General features: G+C 52.2%; 1 protein-coding gene across 20 annotated transcripts in view; it reads right to left on the bottom strand.

Annotated features, from left to right (window-relative positions):
- Window positions 1-16,459, bottom strand: part of SUN1 (Sad1 and UNC84 domain containing 1) — a 52,981-nt gene that overhangs the window by 26,403 nt on the left and 10,119 nt on the right. For 10 of the 20 annotated variants that reach the window (XM_027042432.2, XM_027042429.2, XM_027042431.2 and 7 more), the window contains exons 2-6: window positions 11,519-11,610; window positions 4,926-5,114; window positions 3,319-3,503; window positions 2,304-2,330; window positions 2,021-2,197 (exon numbers count right to left, since the gene is read on the bottom strand). In XM_027042432.2, the coding sequence (XP_026898233.1) occupies window positions 2,021-2,197; window positions 2,304-2,330; window positions 3,319-3,503; window positions 4,926-5,114; window positions 11,519-11,595 (655 nt within the window). In that variant the 5' untranslated portion in view covers window positions 11,596-11,610. Of the gene's footprint in view, window positions 1-1,999; window positions 2,198-2,303; window positions 2,331-3,318; window positions 3,504-4,925; window positions 5,115-11,518; window positions 11,611-12,040; window positions 12,121-13,157; window positions 13,295-16,459 lie in introns of those variants that run through there. The other 10 variants (XM_027042423.2, XM_027042427.2, XM_053213796.1 and 7 more) reach the window with 5 other exon arrangements.

Below are 16,459 nucleotides of genomic sequence, written 5' to 3' on the forward strand. Positions count from 1 at the left end.
CAACGAGAAAGTGCAAGGGACTCCCTGCGGCGACTACCAGACCCGCACTGGCTCCTCCATCCGAGCGGAGCTCGGGCCGCTGGCCCCTACCTACAGCGTCAGGATGAGGACAGGTGGCTGTGGGTAATAGACACACGTGACCTCTACTATGCTACGAGGGAGGGGCCATCCCCACTAGTACGTAAGCACCGTCGCTGCACCAGGCGATGGCTGTGGAACGCACTTCCACTTGAAGAACGACGTTGTGTTCCACTTGGTGGGTGAGAGCGGGCTTCAAAATGCAGCCTCAATGTAGCCACACACACAGCACCTTTGATGGTGACACAGAGTTCAGTCAAGTGCCGGGCTTTCCCCCGGATGGTGAGCCCACAGGAAGTGGCGTGGCATCTTGGGGACAGCGCCCTGGAGGCACGATACCCGGGTCCAGGTGCTAGCCCCGTCCCTTCCCAGCGAACTTCCTAAGCTAATGCCTGGTGCGCCGGTCTAGAAGACATGCATGGCCACGCTGCAGGGGGCTGCGGCGCAGGCCAGAGCACCAGGGGCGGAGAGCGCCCCGTGACACTGGCTCCACAACCCGGAAGGTCCAGGAACAGAATCCTCGTGTCCGTTCGGCCCCTCCCCCTCCCCTTCGACCTATTCTGCTAGGTTAGAGCCAACAGTGTCAATGACCTACAGTAGACAAAACCAGAAACTTGAGCCACAGGGTAAGATGCTAAAATGGGAATAACTCTCAGTCCTGGGACCATCCTTCATTACCTCAAAACAATCATCTGAAAAGTACTGCGTGCCCTTACATGCGGGGCACAGCCGGGAACATGGTGAGACACAAATGACGGGCCACCCTCCTGGCCACTGGCCCTGCCCTGTCCTCCCGAGGAGGACCCCGAGTCTGGCCCAGCATGTGGGCACTTGCATTAAAGAGAGGAGTGGCGGAAAGCTGGGGAACAAGGCCATGGCTCCCTGGCCTCTCCATGCTGGAGGTGAGCGGGAATCATGGGGCAGGAGTCACGGACGGAAGCTGGCCGGGGATCTGCAGCCACGCTCCCCTCAGGGACCCGGGCCAAGAGTAGAGCCGGGAGTGCCGGGCCAGGAGGAAGCTCGCAGGCCCGCCTGGAAAAGCCACGCAGCCCTGGCAGTTCTGAGAGGCAGCTGAGCGCCTCCAGGGCCACCTCCGAGGACCTCCCTGTTGGAGCGGGCGCAGCCGGGACTCAGAACGGGGCCCACCTCCACCGGGCGAAGGGCCACTGCCTCTTGAGAGGGCCTCCCCCAACGACTGCCCCCGCCCCATGTTCCAGCCGAACCGTCCCTGGAGCGGAAGTAACAGCACAGACCACAGAACACACTTTGCTCATCTCCTGCACATAAGCCCCTGCGGCCGTCGAGGCCAAAGCACCACCACAAAGCTGTTCCCGCCACATGTGGGAACTCCTATGATCTCGTGGGAAAATAAAGTGGCCGCATGGCGCCACTACGGTTTCAGGGAAGGACTCTTCTTTGCTCACCCGAAGTTCAAATTCACAGAACTTCACGCACTCCTGGGTATAAAACTACAAGCCACAGAAAATGAATTTATTCAAAGAGGACAAGGAAGAACAAAGCTAATTTGGGGCACATTTCTTTTTTTTTTTAATTTTTTTTTTAATGTTTTATTTATTTTATTTTATTTATATATGAGAGAGAAACAGACAGAGAGCGAGTAAGGGAGGGGCAGAGAGACAGAGACAGAATCTGAAGCAGTCTCCAGGCTCCGAGTTGTCAGCACAGAGCCCAACGTGGGCCCTGAACCCACGAACCACAAGATCATGACCTGAGTTGAAGTCAGAAGCCCAACCAACTGAGCCACCCAGGCGCCCCTTGGGCGCATTTCTTAAACTTTTATCACACGGTTTTGAATTCAAGTCAATGACAGAAAGTAGTGTGGATGGATGCTAAAAGGCCTACAAAAGTAGGGTTATGTGTATATATCTTAAAATATTCGGACATGCAATCTTTTTCTAACCTTTGAGAGAGACAGACTCACGTTTCTGACTCTCGTCCCTCGAGTATGTTCGCGACGACAGTCCGTGGGCAGTGGAGCGTGCCGTGAGCGTGTCCTTGTGCTCAGAGAGCAGGATGCAGTCTCTGCAGGTGTAGCCGTTGCTCCTGAAAGTTTCTGCTGCCAGATCCCCATTTCCCTGAGCGGCAGCTTTATTTCCCCCTGAAGTTTTCAGAAAGTAGAGGGAACCTGTTTATCACAACCTGCAGATACCTACAAAAACTTCCATCTTGAAAAGTGTATTTAAAAAAAGAACTGAAATAATTACCTTTGAGGTCTCCGTCATCGTCAAGACCTAAAATACACACACATACGCGTGTCTGTTCATGAGCTCGAGTTATCAGAACAAAACCCACACACACAAAAAGTAAAGGTTACAATGGTTAATATGTCGGCATTTTGGCAACGGCCAAGATTCACTTCCTGAAATGCCTACAACTAACAGAAACTCCTCCAGACATATGCAGACGCCATCTTTTGGTTCCAGGAGAAAGCACATCTTTGCAGACAGCACACACCTGTACACGCACACCTGCGGACCCCAAGGGCAGACACGGAGGAGGGATCAGGGGAGAAGAACGTGCTCCCTCAAGCACCGGCAGGCAGAAACCTCACCGGTGGCGTCCACCCCCTGTGCCGCCTACGAGCTACCCTCGCCAGCTGAGCGCCAACTCCCAGGCTTGCCCGAATTAGCACACAACATTTTGGGAGCTAATCTGGATCTCCTCATCTTCTCAAAAGAGCCGCCGTGAACATCCAGTGGACACAGGCAAGCAGCCACGTCCCTCTGAAAGCTGCGGCTCCCCGTGGCCATCACACTGTCAGCGGCAAGGACCAGGTCACACCGTTGCTGCCTAAAGTCAAGAAGGCTCACGAGCCCACGCTGCTTTCTAGTGTCAAGACATCCACGTGGACTGCTTCCCAGTGACTCGAAAATACTGTGTCTGCCTGGCTGCTTAGAGCTGTCTGAACCTGAAACCACACTGGTGAACCTCTGTGACAACTGTACTCAGCCAGCCTACACAAGTAATGCCCTTAGCAGGAGAGTTCTCAGGCTACTACCAGACTGCTTCAGCTTCCACGTCACAACAGACGATTCCACGTGAGCGCGGCCAGCAGAAGCGGCAGAGGGAAGCCGCTGCCCGCATTCTGTATTTGAGTCTGGAGAAACGCCTTGAATCTTCTAGGAGCTCCTCCCACCCTGTACAGGGCAGAGGGACAACCTGGCCCGGGACTTCCCTCCTCCCCAAGACAACCTGAGAACCCAACAGCAGCCAACTCACCCCAGAAGTGGTCCACTTTGGTTTGCTCACGGATCAGAGACTCATCCAGCACAGAAGGCCGCACACAGGCCGCGCCTGACAGCGAGCCGGCGCCGCCCTGGCCCACGGCCGAGGACACGACCCGCCTGGAGGCATGGTGGACACTAAAAGCCGGCTTGCTTGCACTTCTGCGCTGCTTTGCAGTTCTAAGAAGAAAGGAACACAAGGGACAAGTTGACAGACTTCTCAGAAATACAAAACGATTACATTTTACCGATACAAAATATTTAAGAATGTAGTATTTTTAAGGCAACGTTTCCTTATGTCTTCTCTGCTGTAATGAAATGCTTATTAACCTGCAACAGGAATCCTTGAGCCTGGGTCCCAGAGCTGCTTCTAAAATTGTACATACAGGACAGTTTTCAGAGTATTCTGGGCCCCATGACCCCAAAATGATTAAAACTTAAAATAATCTAATAAAATGACCTAACAATAAAAATTATGATGTATAAACTTAACCCTTCTGCTTTTTAGAACAAGTGTGTGCTCAGACACGCACATCCTGCACTATTTCAGGGTCCCCGGTGAAGCCGGCCTTGCATTAAGGACAGCGAGGAAAGGCTGCAACCTCATTTCTGTCCTCCTGTTTGGCACAGACAACAAAGCCCCAAGCACCGAGCTCGGGCAGGGAGAGGACCTCCCTCCTCAAGGGAACGAGCAGTGGGGGGACAGGAACACAAGTCTGCACATGAACACAGCACATCAGGAAACCGATCGTGGCATCGCCCGGCGGCAGAGAAACAGGCGGGCCGAGGCCAGGCAGCTGAGGCCCCGTCTCGCACGTGGAGCCGACTGGAGCCCTCAGGTGCGCTCACGACCACTCATGAGCCCACCGAACTGCGGGCCCATCCTCTAACCAACCCACAGTGAGTGTGAGGCACGTGGGAACCTTGGCAGGGCACCTGGCTTCAAGCTGGCCTTTCACCGCCTCTTCTAACACAACCACCCCATTCCTGAGTGAAAGACGACCATTTCCATCGGAGACTCATCATTCTTACGTGAGCAACAGAACACGATCTTTAAATGGCACAAAGATCGTGCACTCTGCTTCTTCTTGGCCATGCGCGTGGTGGTGGGCACGTGCAAAGCTCAGGAATCAAGTGAACATAGTCAAACGGCTGGCTGTCATGATGCATCTGTTAGTTCACACAGACTTTAATACACAGACATGGCTGTTAACCATGCAGAGCTCATCCACGGTGGCCACAGTGCCACGCAATCGTCGGGGGAAGGCACCCCTCGGATGACAGCAGAGGACAGCCACATTTGGCTCCCGCTACGAGGCCAGCCATGTGGACGGGCACTGTGCATGCTCCAGGGTGTCCGCGCCCCTGCCCGAGTCTGAGTACAAACACAAAACTGGAAACCGTGGCCTGCACGAGACCGTCCACACCAGACAGGCCACACGGTCCAGAATTAGGTTCAGTCCTCACCGTAGCACAGCAACGACAGTGTGAGTCTCCTGTGTGTACTTAAGTGCAAGAGTGTGGTTCTACAGACCAAAAAGCTGGTACGTTTGTTTTAATGTTGTTAGAGCGTGTGCGGGTAACAAGGAAGACAGTGCTTACCTGGCCGCTCTGTCCTTCAGGGAGGCAGTGCTACTGGCACAGGAGTGAGCGTCCCCAGCCTGGCCGTCCTCCGTGGCACAGGCTGTGGTGACCAGGCGCAAACTGCGGCGGGACATTCTTGGAGAATCAAACACAGGGTCCAATCTGTGCTCAGTCTCAAAAGTCAGAGCATCAGACGAATAACTCGAACTAGAAGGAAAAAAAACTCATCAGAGGTAAATAACGCTGACGGAAGTTTCTGAAACAAACTGAATAATGAACGGGACACATAACAATCCAGTGCAAATTCTGAAAAATAGCCATGACTGCGTGATGACTTTTCTACAAAGCCGAAGTCACCACAGACGCTCTGGCCACACCCTCTGTGAAATAAATCCCCAGGCGCCCAGATATTTCACTCTAGAGCTGGCCCTAAGAACTGCCTCAGGACGCGCTCATAAGAACTCCACTATGTGGACCTGTGTCAAGATCACTGAAAATCAGAATGCATTTACGATAGACTCCACGCCTGACACAGCAGTTCAGGAGACAGTGACCACACGGCATCTAATCCACTGTGAGGAGAAACGCGAATGGCAAGACGCTGAACCGTAAAGCCACTTTGCATCTAACTCACCATAAAGCCAGAGACAAGCTCATGACAAAGTCACTTCAATACGCTTCCGTGGAATCATCTTAAATCAAAAGATACATTCTTCTGTGTCGTTGGCAACTTTTTCTAAATCAAGAAATATTAACCCACAAGGAGGCATCCAGGAGGCCAAGGGAAAACCACTCCTGCCTGGGAGAGCAGACTGGGCGTAGGGTCTAAAACTCAGCCGGAACCAGGAGTCTCTCAAGGAAACCAAGAAGGCTAAGGGCATTTTAGCCTTATGTTTTATTAGAAAAATATTTTCAGGATCACGTTTACGATAAACATATTAGACCAGGTGTGTCTCTGAGTGGTCAAGCTAGACCACGACAGAAACGTGTGGAAGCAAGCAAGCGGCCAACGTGCACAGACCTCCACCTCCCAGGCCACCCCACGGGCCCCGGGGGCTCCAACGTGGGGACACTACAATACTGTACAGTGTGGAAGAGGTCCCGGCTTTCCAACACAGAACCTGGGGTGCCTCTGCCAGCAGAGGGCGTCCCAGATCCCTGTTAGTGTCATTAGAAAGACCCCGAGCAGACGGAAGTACAAGAATATTACAACGGCAGACGATAGGAACTGTCCATCAGCAGGGGAATGGTTCAATAAACTGGGATACGTCCGAATTCTAGAACACTGTGAGGCTGTTAAAAATCATGAAAGATCTGCATACACTGTTAAAGGAAAATATCCTACTATCATCTTATTTATGTTAAAACCAACTATAAAACAGAACCACATGGGGTCAGTAGAGCATGAGACTCTTGCTCTCGGGGTCATTGAGTTCAAGCCCCACGTCAGGCCTAAAGCTTACTTAAAAAACAAAAGAACCCCATAAAAAACCCCAGAAGCACGTATTCTCATACATACAGAGGTAGGTAAAGTCATAGAGACCTGGAAAGTTCTCTTCAAACTGTTAACAGTGGGAAACTTTGGGGCCGAGACCAAGTGGGGCAATGGGTCCTTTCAGTCTGGACCCACCTGTCTGGTCACACCCAGGGACGCTCGTCTAATGCATTCGGTACCCACGCCTCTGTCAATGCTGTAGTCCGGGGACCCACCCTAGCAAGTGTGCTGTTAAGGTACTTTATTCTAATACTAGGATAGAAAAGGAGACGCCAGAAAGACCCCAAAGAAAATAACAAACTGAATCCTTCAGAGCAGCTTTTAGTTCTGTTCCTTCATCAATCAAATGTCGTTTTAAAAATATGTTACCTAGATGCACTTAAAAAACTTTTTTTAATCTTTATTTATTTTTGAGAGAGAGAGCATGAGCGGGGTAGGAGCAGACAGAGACGGAGACACAGAATCCAAAACAGGCTCCAGGCTCTGAGCTGTCAGCACAGAGCCCGACATGGGGCTCGAACCCACGAACCATGAGACCATGACCCGAGCCGAAGTCAGACAGTCAACCGACTGAGCCACCCAGGAGCCCTTAGATGCACGTTTAATTAAAAGGCCAGGAAAAAATCTACCACCATTGAAAGCTGGAAAATATGGACATGCGGCAGCCACAAGGCGCGAAACAGGGCAGCACCACGGGGCAGGTGGTCCTGCCTCCCGCCAGAGCCGCGAGGAGCTAAGTGGTCATAAATGAGCAGTTCGGCCACTGGGCAGGGGTGAATGGGCAAAGCAAGGCCCACAAGGGGGCAATTCTAGGAATCTGACCAAACCTCCACGGGTCCGAGTTCTGCTGACCTGGGTGTGTGACCCCAGGGGCCGCCCATCTGACCCCTGACCCTTCGTCACCCACCGGCCGGGATCCTGCACCAATGCGGTCCCTCAGCTTCGCCCGGGGTTCCAATCGGGATTATGGTCACAGCACCCCCACCCGGCGACTCCCCTGCCCTGTCGGTGCTTCAGTCCCGGCTGTGCCCCTGGATGGTGCCGACGGCTGCACGCCCCCGAGCCCATGGCCCTCTGCACCAGTGGCGCTCGGGTGCCACCCCTGCCCCAGCAGGCCTCCTCCCTCCTGCCTCACCTCCTCCTCTGGCTCCTCAGCAAACCAGCCACACCAGGGAACTGCTGACTCCTCTCAGGGGAGCCTATGAAGGACCCACGTTCAGACGGCCCTTCCTCCTCCTTCCGAGCACGGCAGACGTGCCACCCTAACGCCCACCTGTGCACTCTGGACCGGATCTCTCCCACTCTCCAGAAGACCTTCTCCATCTGGTACCTCTTCTCTCTCCGAACTCTTCAAACTCCCTGTGGTGCCCAACCATCAGCACCTAGACACTCACCTGTCCCCACGGTGGAGAAAAACGACCCTAAACAGAGCCGGGCCCTTTCTCCTCCCAACCAGCCACGCTTGTTGTAAGAGTTGTCTACACTCACTCCTCAACCCGTTTCATTCCGACTCCTGCCCCCGTTGCTGCTGCCTCTGCCCATGGCCTCCCGCGGGGCTGAATTCACGGCCCGTGTCCCAGTCCCACCACTTTGGCACGGGACCCACCTTCTCGAAATACTCTGTTCTCTTGGTTTCCGTGGCAGAGACCGCGGCGCACTTACGGGAGGCTGACACGGTCAGACATGGACTTTTCCAGGCTGCCGGCCTCCGGGGCACGGGCTGCCACCTGACCTGGGTCTCCTCTGGTTTGTGTGTGTGTCAGGGGGCGGGGGTGAGGCGGGGGGTGGGGTGGTGGGGAGAGTGGGTCTCGATGGGCTTCTGGGAAAGTCTGCCTCTTGCCCAAGCAGTGTCCCTGTGGCCGCATCCCCACCGTGTGGGGGGCTGTGGGGGCTCCTCGGTGGTGGTGTGGCCCAGCCGCCAGCACTGGGCAGCCTCCGCACACCCTCAACAGGAAGGAAGTGCGCAGTCATGCCAACAAACAAAACCTGGGACTGATCGAACCTCCGCATCTAACCACCGTCTCACAGGAAGCAAATAGGTACTATGGGAAAATCCTGCTTAGGCTCACTTCAAGCAAAACTGAGGATCTGGTAAATTGGAGCACCGACTGTCTGGTGGTGTATTACAGAGATATCAGGGGTTATTTTAAGTTACCAGGGGCTTTTTGATGTGATACTTGTATTTTGGCTAGTTGTTTTTAAAATATCTTTTTTTTTTTTAATTATTTTTAACGTTTTATTTATTTTTGAGACAGGGAGAGACAGAGCATGAACAGGGGAGGGGCAGAGAGAGAGGGAGACACAGAATCTGAAACAGGCTCCAGGCTCTGAGCGGTCAGCACAGAGCCTGAGGCGGGGCTCGAACTCACGGACCGCGAGATCGTGACCTGAGCCGAAGTCGGAGGCTTAACCGACTGAGCCACCCAGGCGCCCCATGTTTTTAAAATATCTTTTAGGGGTGACTGGGTGGCTTAGTCGATTAAGCGCCCGACTTCGGCTCAGGTCATGATCTCACACATCGTGGGTTCGAGCCCCGCGTCGGGTTCTGTGGTGACAGCTTGGAGCCTGGAGCCCGCTTGGGATTCTGTGTCTCCCTCTCTCTCTCTGCCCCTCCCCCACTCGTGCTCATGCTCGCTCTCTCTCAAAAAATAAACATAAATAAATAAATAAATAAATAGGCAAGCATCCTGTGAAGATTTGCTTCAGAACAATCCACCGGAGAGGGAGGGAGGGAAGGGGCCCAGCGCCAAACAGCAGAAGGTGGGAGGAGGCACAGGGGCTTCTTACCACCACCACCCCTGACTTTCACCTAACAGTCTCCACAGCAGGAAAACATTTCAGTTAAACAAATGGACCGACCAGGATGGTGGCGGACCCTCCAGGTGGGTACTCAGGGGCTAAGGGGGAAGATCGGGGCGGGGCCAGACAGCCGTGGGCCGGGGTGCAGAGTCCCCAGAACTGAGGGGAAGGACCGGCCCAGGTAGCCGTGGGGCGCATGCGTCAAAGTGGGGCTCGGGACGGGGGAGGGAGGGACATGCAGTGAGGTCAGGTGGCTTCCGGTAGAGCCGGGTGGCACAGGCAGGTTTTAAAGACGGGGGATCACAGCGGTGACGCAAGTGGAAAGACCAGAGACAAACAGGCAGGGGCAGGTCCCCTCCCGCCACCCCGGGGGCCGCGGGGCCTCAGCCGTGGGCTCCATCCACCACGACCGCCGGACACTCGCCTCACGACCTGCCACCCGGCGCCCGGTCCTGCACTACACGCGGCTGCCCAGACCAGAACCCGCCACCCACAGACCGCCCCGCTGTCCCCGCCCTCCCCTCCTTCATCTCCACCCCAGCCGCCCAAGCTGGGCCGGGCCCCTTGTACAGGCCACCACAGCGTCACACCTCGGGGCCCGCCATGGTCTCCGGGCCGCCCCCACCCGCCCTACCCACCCCTGCAGGCTGCAGTCCCTCCAAGCACAAGCCTGGTCACGCGGCTCCCGGCTTAACGCCCTTGCCGGGTGCCCAGTGCCCTCCAAGTCTAAGTTCCCAGCACGGTGCACCAAGCACACCGGCCGCCTCTGCCCCTTTGGTCCGCCCACACTTCCGCGTCTACGCCCACATCTCACTGGAGGAGGGCCGCGTGGACCGAAATTAGCCGGGCGACTTTCCCGGTGCAGAGACCCACACGTGTGCATTTTTAAAAAACTGTATTTAAAATAGGTTATAAAAGCTAAAAATAATTAACCGAGAGTAATCATTTGTATGCTCCACAATACAGAACAAGGAACAGTTTTGAGTTGGCCCACTCCCTTTGTTCTAACATATTTCAGAACTTTTGACAAAAACAGTCAATGATCTAGAATCGTGAATAAAAACGCAATGATTCAATGTGACGTTTGACTAACACTGTTAAAACACAGTTAAAAACGCTGCAAAAACATCTTTGCCAGGGGCGCCTCAGTGGCGCAGTCGTCTGAGCATCTGACTCTTGATTTCGTGGGATTGAGCCCCACGTTGGGCTCCATGCTGAGCATGGAGCCTGCTTATGATACTCTCTGGTGCATGTGCCCTCTCTCCCCCCACCCCCCCGCCTCTGCTCTGCTCAGGCACTCACTCTCAAATGAAGAAACAAAAGCATCTTTGTTAAAATACCTTCCGATTTTCTTAAGTTTTAAATTATATTTTTCCCTTTTAGAAGACAAGTCATTGAAAAAAATGACATGAGCATTTTCCTCGTGTGCCTTCAAGGTCTTTCCAGAACACGACAGGTGTTTTTTCTTTTTCAAAAAAATTTTTAAATGTTTATTTTTGAGAGAGAGACAGAGACAGAGCACAAGCAGGGGAGGGGCAGAGAGAGGGGGAGACTCAGAATCCCAAGCAGGCGCCCGGCTCCGAGCTGTCAGCACAGAGCCTGACATGCGGCTCGAACCCGTGAACCACGAGATCACGACCTGAGCTGAAGGTGGACACTTAACCCACTGAGCCCCCCAGGGACCCCCACAACAGCTTTCCTCACTGCCAAACCCTAACCCGCCCGGTAGCGTATTTTCCTTTGGCACAATCCCCTATTTTATAATCCATCTGAATAATCACTCCTACCTGGTGAACTAGACATGCAAAGGGCTACTCAGCAACTCTTAGACTTAGCCGTGAACTTCAGTATCATGTCAGAATAAAAACTGAAAACCTCGCATCTGAGAAAAGCCGTGTTCTTCAAACCTCGGGCTTCATCAAAATTCCGTTTAGGATACCTCCTCTCAAAGGCAAATCATTTTCCAGGTTATTTCTACTAACTTTAAAATACCCGGCCATCGGTATAAATCACAAAACCCTACCCATAACCACAAAGATTTATTCTAGAGACCACAGCCACTTGGGTGGGGTCCGAAACAGCAGTACATTTGCAATGACTCATCCCTGAGTCATCAGAAATGTTCGGTTTTCAAAACCACCTCACAATTTCCATGTCAGTTTAGCAGTTTTGCAAAGCCATAGTACGATATAAACTCGTAGAAATTTTCACTTTCAGAAGACAGCGTGTGGCTGCAAGCAGCAGGAAGCGCCCACAAATCCACGGCATCCAGGGGCAGGAGGCGACCGGGAGGGCGACGGAACGCAGGCACGCTCACCTGAGTGCGTACGTGTAGCCAGTGTTCTCGGGCGCACACTGAGGTGGGGTGTACATGTGGAGCCGAGAAAAGTCCATGGTCACGGTCTCATACTGCAGAAGGTGGGGGAGAAAGCAATGCAGGGTGTTAGGAGGGTAGAAACACAGGGAAGTGCTGTCTGTCACAGCCAACCCACGGCACACAGTCGGTGACCAAAACGTCACCACCGAGATTTTAGTAAAACAAAGCTAGTCGTTCTTTGTTTTCTATTTTTTAGACAAAGGAGACAAAATCTTCTCATCGCTGCAAACCCTTATGTTATGCGTAGTTTCCTACAGCAACATGCCCTGGGAGTCAAAGGGGAAACCCGGGATCAACTCACTTATAGTTATGAAAATTGGGGCACTTTCAGAAGAATACAGAAAGGGACTCAGACCCTTTTCAAAATGTATTTTTAAATTCTTAAAGGTGTCAAAATGTTCTCTTTCTTATGTAGTAAGTTTTCGTTGTTGTTAACTAAAATAGATGGGATTCTTGGGGCACCTGGCTGGCTCAGTTGGAAGAGCATGCGACTCTTGCTCTCAGGGTTGTGAGCTTGAGTCCCACGCTGGGCGTATAGATTACTGAAAAAGGAAAACAAAACAAAACAAAACAAACTACCTAAAAAAAAAAAATAGAAGGGATCCTTAGTCCCCAGTCAGACACTTATCACAGATGCTGACGCTTTTCCAAGCACCTCAGAACCAGAAAACTGCAGGCTGATCGACACACGAGCTCAAGGCACTGCTTACACTTTTATTTTTCCCCAAAAGAACTTTTTTTTTTTAATTAAATAGTTTTAGGGCACCTGACTGGCTCAGTCAGTAGAGCGTGCGACTCTTGATCTTGGGGCCGTAAGTTTGAGCCCCACACTGGGTGTAGAGATTACTTAAAAGTAAAATCTTAAGGGGCACCTGGGTGGCTCAGTCGGTTGAGCGACTGACTTAAGCTCAGATCATGATCTCGAGGTTCATCGCGTTCGAGCCCCACATCAGGCCCTCTGCTGTCAGCGCAGAGCCCGCTTTCAAAAAAAATAATAAATAATAAAAAATAAAATCCTAAAAACACGTTTTGAGCACCCTGTTTTTCAGATTGTCATCTAAACTTCCCTGGAATGACTCAAACTTTCCTCTGGCTAAAAATATTCTCTCTCACACACACACTCACCACACACCCACACACACTCCAAATTAAAAAAAAACAAAAAACAAAAAAACACACCTCATAGTAGTAATGTGAATCATAACCCACTGTTGAAAAATCTAAGGAAGATAAAACTAAAAATAGAGACCAGCCTGGACAAAAAATACTTACGTGTAAATGACTGTCTCCTATAAACCAAACCAAAAGTACTTCAATTCACACCATTTTCTAACAATCCAAATATTCTTTAAAGGATTAAGAACCACAGAAATAAAAAGCATTGTTTATGTTATAAAAATTGTACTGTGCCTACTAATGTCAACAAACACACAGAACTCCTGCATGTAAAAAACTTTTCAACACTCTTCCGAGCTTCTCAGGGACTCGGTCTACTGGCCCACGGAACAAACACGTTATTTGGCCCTCTAAACGCGCACTTAACCCTCGGGCTACAGACAAATGACCTCTGGCCACTTACAGCGTGCCGGTCCACGACGCGTTCCCCCGCCCGACCTCCTAGAGTCGCCTCCGGCCCACGTGGGAGTCCAGGCCAGAGTCCGGGCTCGGGCGCGGCAGGAGGGCACAGCCAGGCGGCCTTGTCCCCGCTCCGGCTCACCTGCCTGGCTCCCCTGCCGGTGCGGATCGCAAGCCACGCCCCGCAGCGTAACCGCGGCTTCTGACTACCCCAACTTTACCAGGAACTTACTAGGCAACCATGAAAGGCTTATATAAATACCCCATAGTTGTTCTCACTCTCCAGGGTGGAAAAGGACTAACTTTTTTATTCCCTCTTACTCAATGATTAACAAAACCCAAACTTTCCAACTTCATTCCCAGTGACCTTTCACCCTAACATTCTCCAATACCTGCTCTACCGACATTATTAAACCTCAGTGTCAAGTTACCATCATCATTAATTGCCACCAACTGTGCTACAGTTGGTATTTGATACATCCTCGGTGAACGGTGTCTTGGGTTGGTTTACGTTTCCCTGAAGTTTACAGAAATCAGTGTGACAAACACGAACGGCAGACGCCCGCCCCGCCGCCCCAGGCAAGTACTTGAACAGTCACCTCAGAGATCAGGACGCACAGACATGAGAGCGTCCAGCTGAGAACAGGGGCGGAGGCCTGCAGATCTGGGCTCGGTCCCAGCTCGAGCTCGGCCCCACTGGCTGACTGCGGCGGCTGACACGTGGGAGGCTCCGAGCGTGGAGCAGGGGCGGCTCTCCCCCTGACAAGGCCACTGAGGGCCGAAGGGGCTCCAGCCTGTGACTCAGCACAGAGGCGGCAGTTCCGGGCCCTGGCGAGGGCATAGCAAGAACTCACAGCCTTACTTGAAAAGTTACATTTACATGTTCTCACATTCTTATCCCACTACAAGAACTACACTAATTTCTAATGCGCGACGAATGGTGTTTTCAGAAGCTAACAGGGGTGGACGACCAGCTACCACCACTTTGAACCACTCGACGAGCCCGACGACAAAGCTGAGAGCCATCCCACCTGTAGCCAGGTTTAACGTAGGCCTTGTGACACAACTTCCAAATAAATTTAATTTCTTGTCGCTGAAATAATTTCAAGCCCAGAACCATGCACAGCTACTGCCTGTGGCAGGAATCCTAGGAATGACAGGATTCCAGCAGAGGGTGTCAGAAATCCGACAGGTGAGAAGGGGGACAGGGAACCTGGGGAGCAGCAGACCCGCTGGCTGACTCTGGGTGAAACGTCTGATGAGAGGAGATACAAACGTAACAAAATGCCCGAACACGACACCCTCAAGAGGGTGCCAGTGTGGACAGACGCCAGGCTCTAGGAACAGCCGGCAGCCTGGCTCTGGAGGAAAAGACAGGAGGGGACGGTGGAGGACACACCAGGATGCTCACGGCTCACCGGCTACGACGGCAGGAGGGTGAGGGTGTGGTCGCTCACCACTAAGTGGGACCTTTTCCCACCCACTCCTATAATCACGTGGATTTCACATCATGCTTTTCAGTGAGATGCACCTAAGTCTAAAACTCTACACAGTATCTGGCCCCGGCTTAATCAGACCCGTGGCCCAGGGAGGTGCTTTTGCCACTGCTTACGCCACAGCCCAGAAAACCACTTCTCCCTGGAGAAGCACACGAGGGTCAAACTCCTGCACAGCAGAACATGCGAGGAGGCAGCACTGGTCAGTGTCCAGAGGGAGGGGTGATTCCGACCCTCTCCCAAGCTCACTGCAGAACAGAATTACTGGAGGTGATGGTTAATGTTACTAGATTCATCTGGGTCCTTCCCTCCATGGACCCCGCTCTTTCCTTCTTTCCCTCCCTCTCAAACAGATCGTACGATGGCTTCAGAACACTGAAATTATTCCTCAGTTCCCTTCATGAAATGTGAGCATTAAAAATAATTACAGGATGAAAATGAAATCAAGTGGAAAGGATTTTAATTTTTTTTATTTTTGAGAGAGCGCGCGAGTGCACAAATGGGGTTGGGTCAGAGAGAGAGGGAGACACAGAATCCGAAGCAGGCTCCAGGCTCTGAGCTGTCAGCACAGAGCCCGACGCGGCGCTCGAAGCCACGAACTGTGAGATCATGACCTGAGCCGAAGTCGGACGCCCAACCGACTGAGACACCCAGGCGCCCCTAAAGCGGAAAGGATTAAATGAAATAACGCATGTAAGGCAGTGACCGTGACAAACACTCACATACTAGCTTTAGTATTTTGTAGAATAAAGTTAGATAGCCTGTATTTTAAACCTTTTAAAAACCAGATTGTTTTTCTTCAGTTAGCAACTCTAGAGGTGGAAGATGCACTCAACCCCCAGACTAAATAAAACACAAAGTCGACCAGGCAGCTCGGACAGCTCCAGCCCGGAGTCGACAGGTTGCAAGGCCAGCCCTCTCCCAGAAGCGGATAGGAACGCGTAACAGCAAAGCAGCAATTCTGATACTAGACCCACTGATAACTAAACCTAAGCGCTAAGCATTTTCCAAATGCTGTTCCCAGCTTCCATTTCCATCACAAAGTCAAGTCCACACGTAACCTTAATCTTCCTACTGTACCGCAGCCCTGCCCCCACCAGGCTCAGCCTGAGACCCAAGGGAAATCATACAAACAGTAGGTGAAAAAGCGGACTGGAAACGTCTTCAATGACATCAGAAAACCCTGGAAAGAATTTGAGGTCGACATTTTGCAAACAGATGTGCTACAAAGAGGGACACGGTCCAGGCTCCACTGCCCTCATTTCCCCAGTCCCTTCCAGGCTGCTCCCTTCTCAAAGTGTCCTGTGCTGACTGCTAGGGCCTTATCAGGCCCCAACTGCAGGGCCAGAGCCCCAGGGCAGGACTCCCCCAGGCTGTCCCGCCTGGCAGATTTGCACGAGGGGGCTTGGGTAAGAGCCCCACAGTGCAGGAGGGGCCTCCTCTGCCCTACTAAGAGAAGCGTCTTCAGAAGGGGCAGCTTTCTAAGCTCAGGAGACAGAGGGCCAAGAGCGGCCTGTGCAAGCGGGAAGGAGTACGCCCCTACATCACCCCAAGTGTCTCCCTTGCTCTTGGTTGCCAAGTGGCTAAGACAGCATGCAAGTCAGCACACACAGGCAAAGGACAGGTCCTCTGTTTAGGCTGAACTTTGGCTACAAACCTAAGGAACTAAGTATCTTTATAAACATGCAGTTCTTAGCAGGCTTCTAAAATCAGATTTAAAAAAATTTTTTTACCATTAAGGGCCACATGGGTGGCTCAGTCGGTTAAGTATCCGACTCCTGATCTCAGCTGAGGTCTTGATCTCAGGGTT

The sequence above is a fragment of the Acinonyx jubatus genome, chromosome E3 (genome assembly GCF_027475565.1).
Source record: "Acinonyx jubatus isolate Ajub_Pintada_27869175 chromosome E3, VMU_Ajub_asm_v1.0, whole genome shotgun sequence".
Taxonomy (NCBI): Eukaryota; Metazoa; Chordata; class Mammalia; order Carnivora; family Felidae; genus Acinonyx; species Acinonyx jubatus.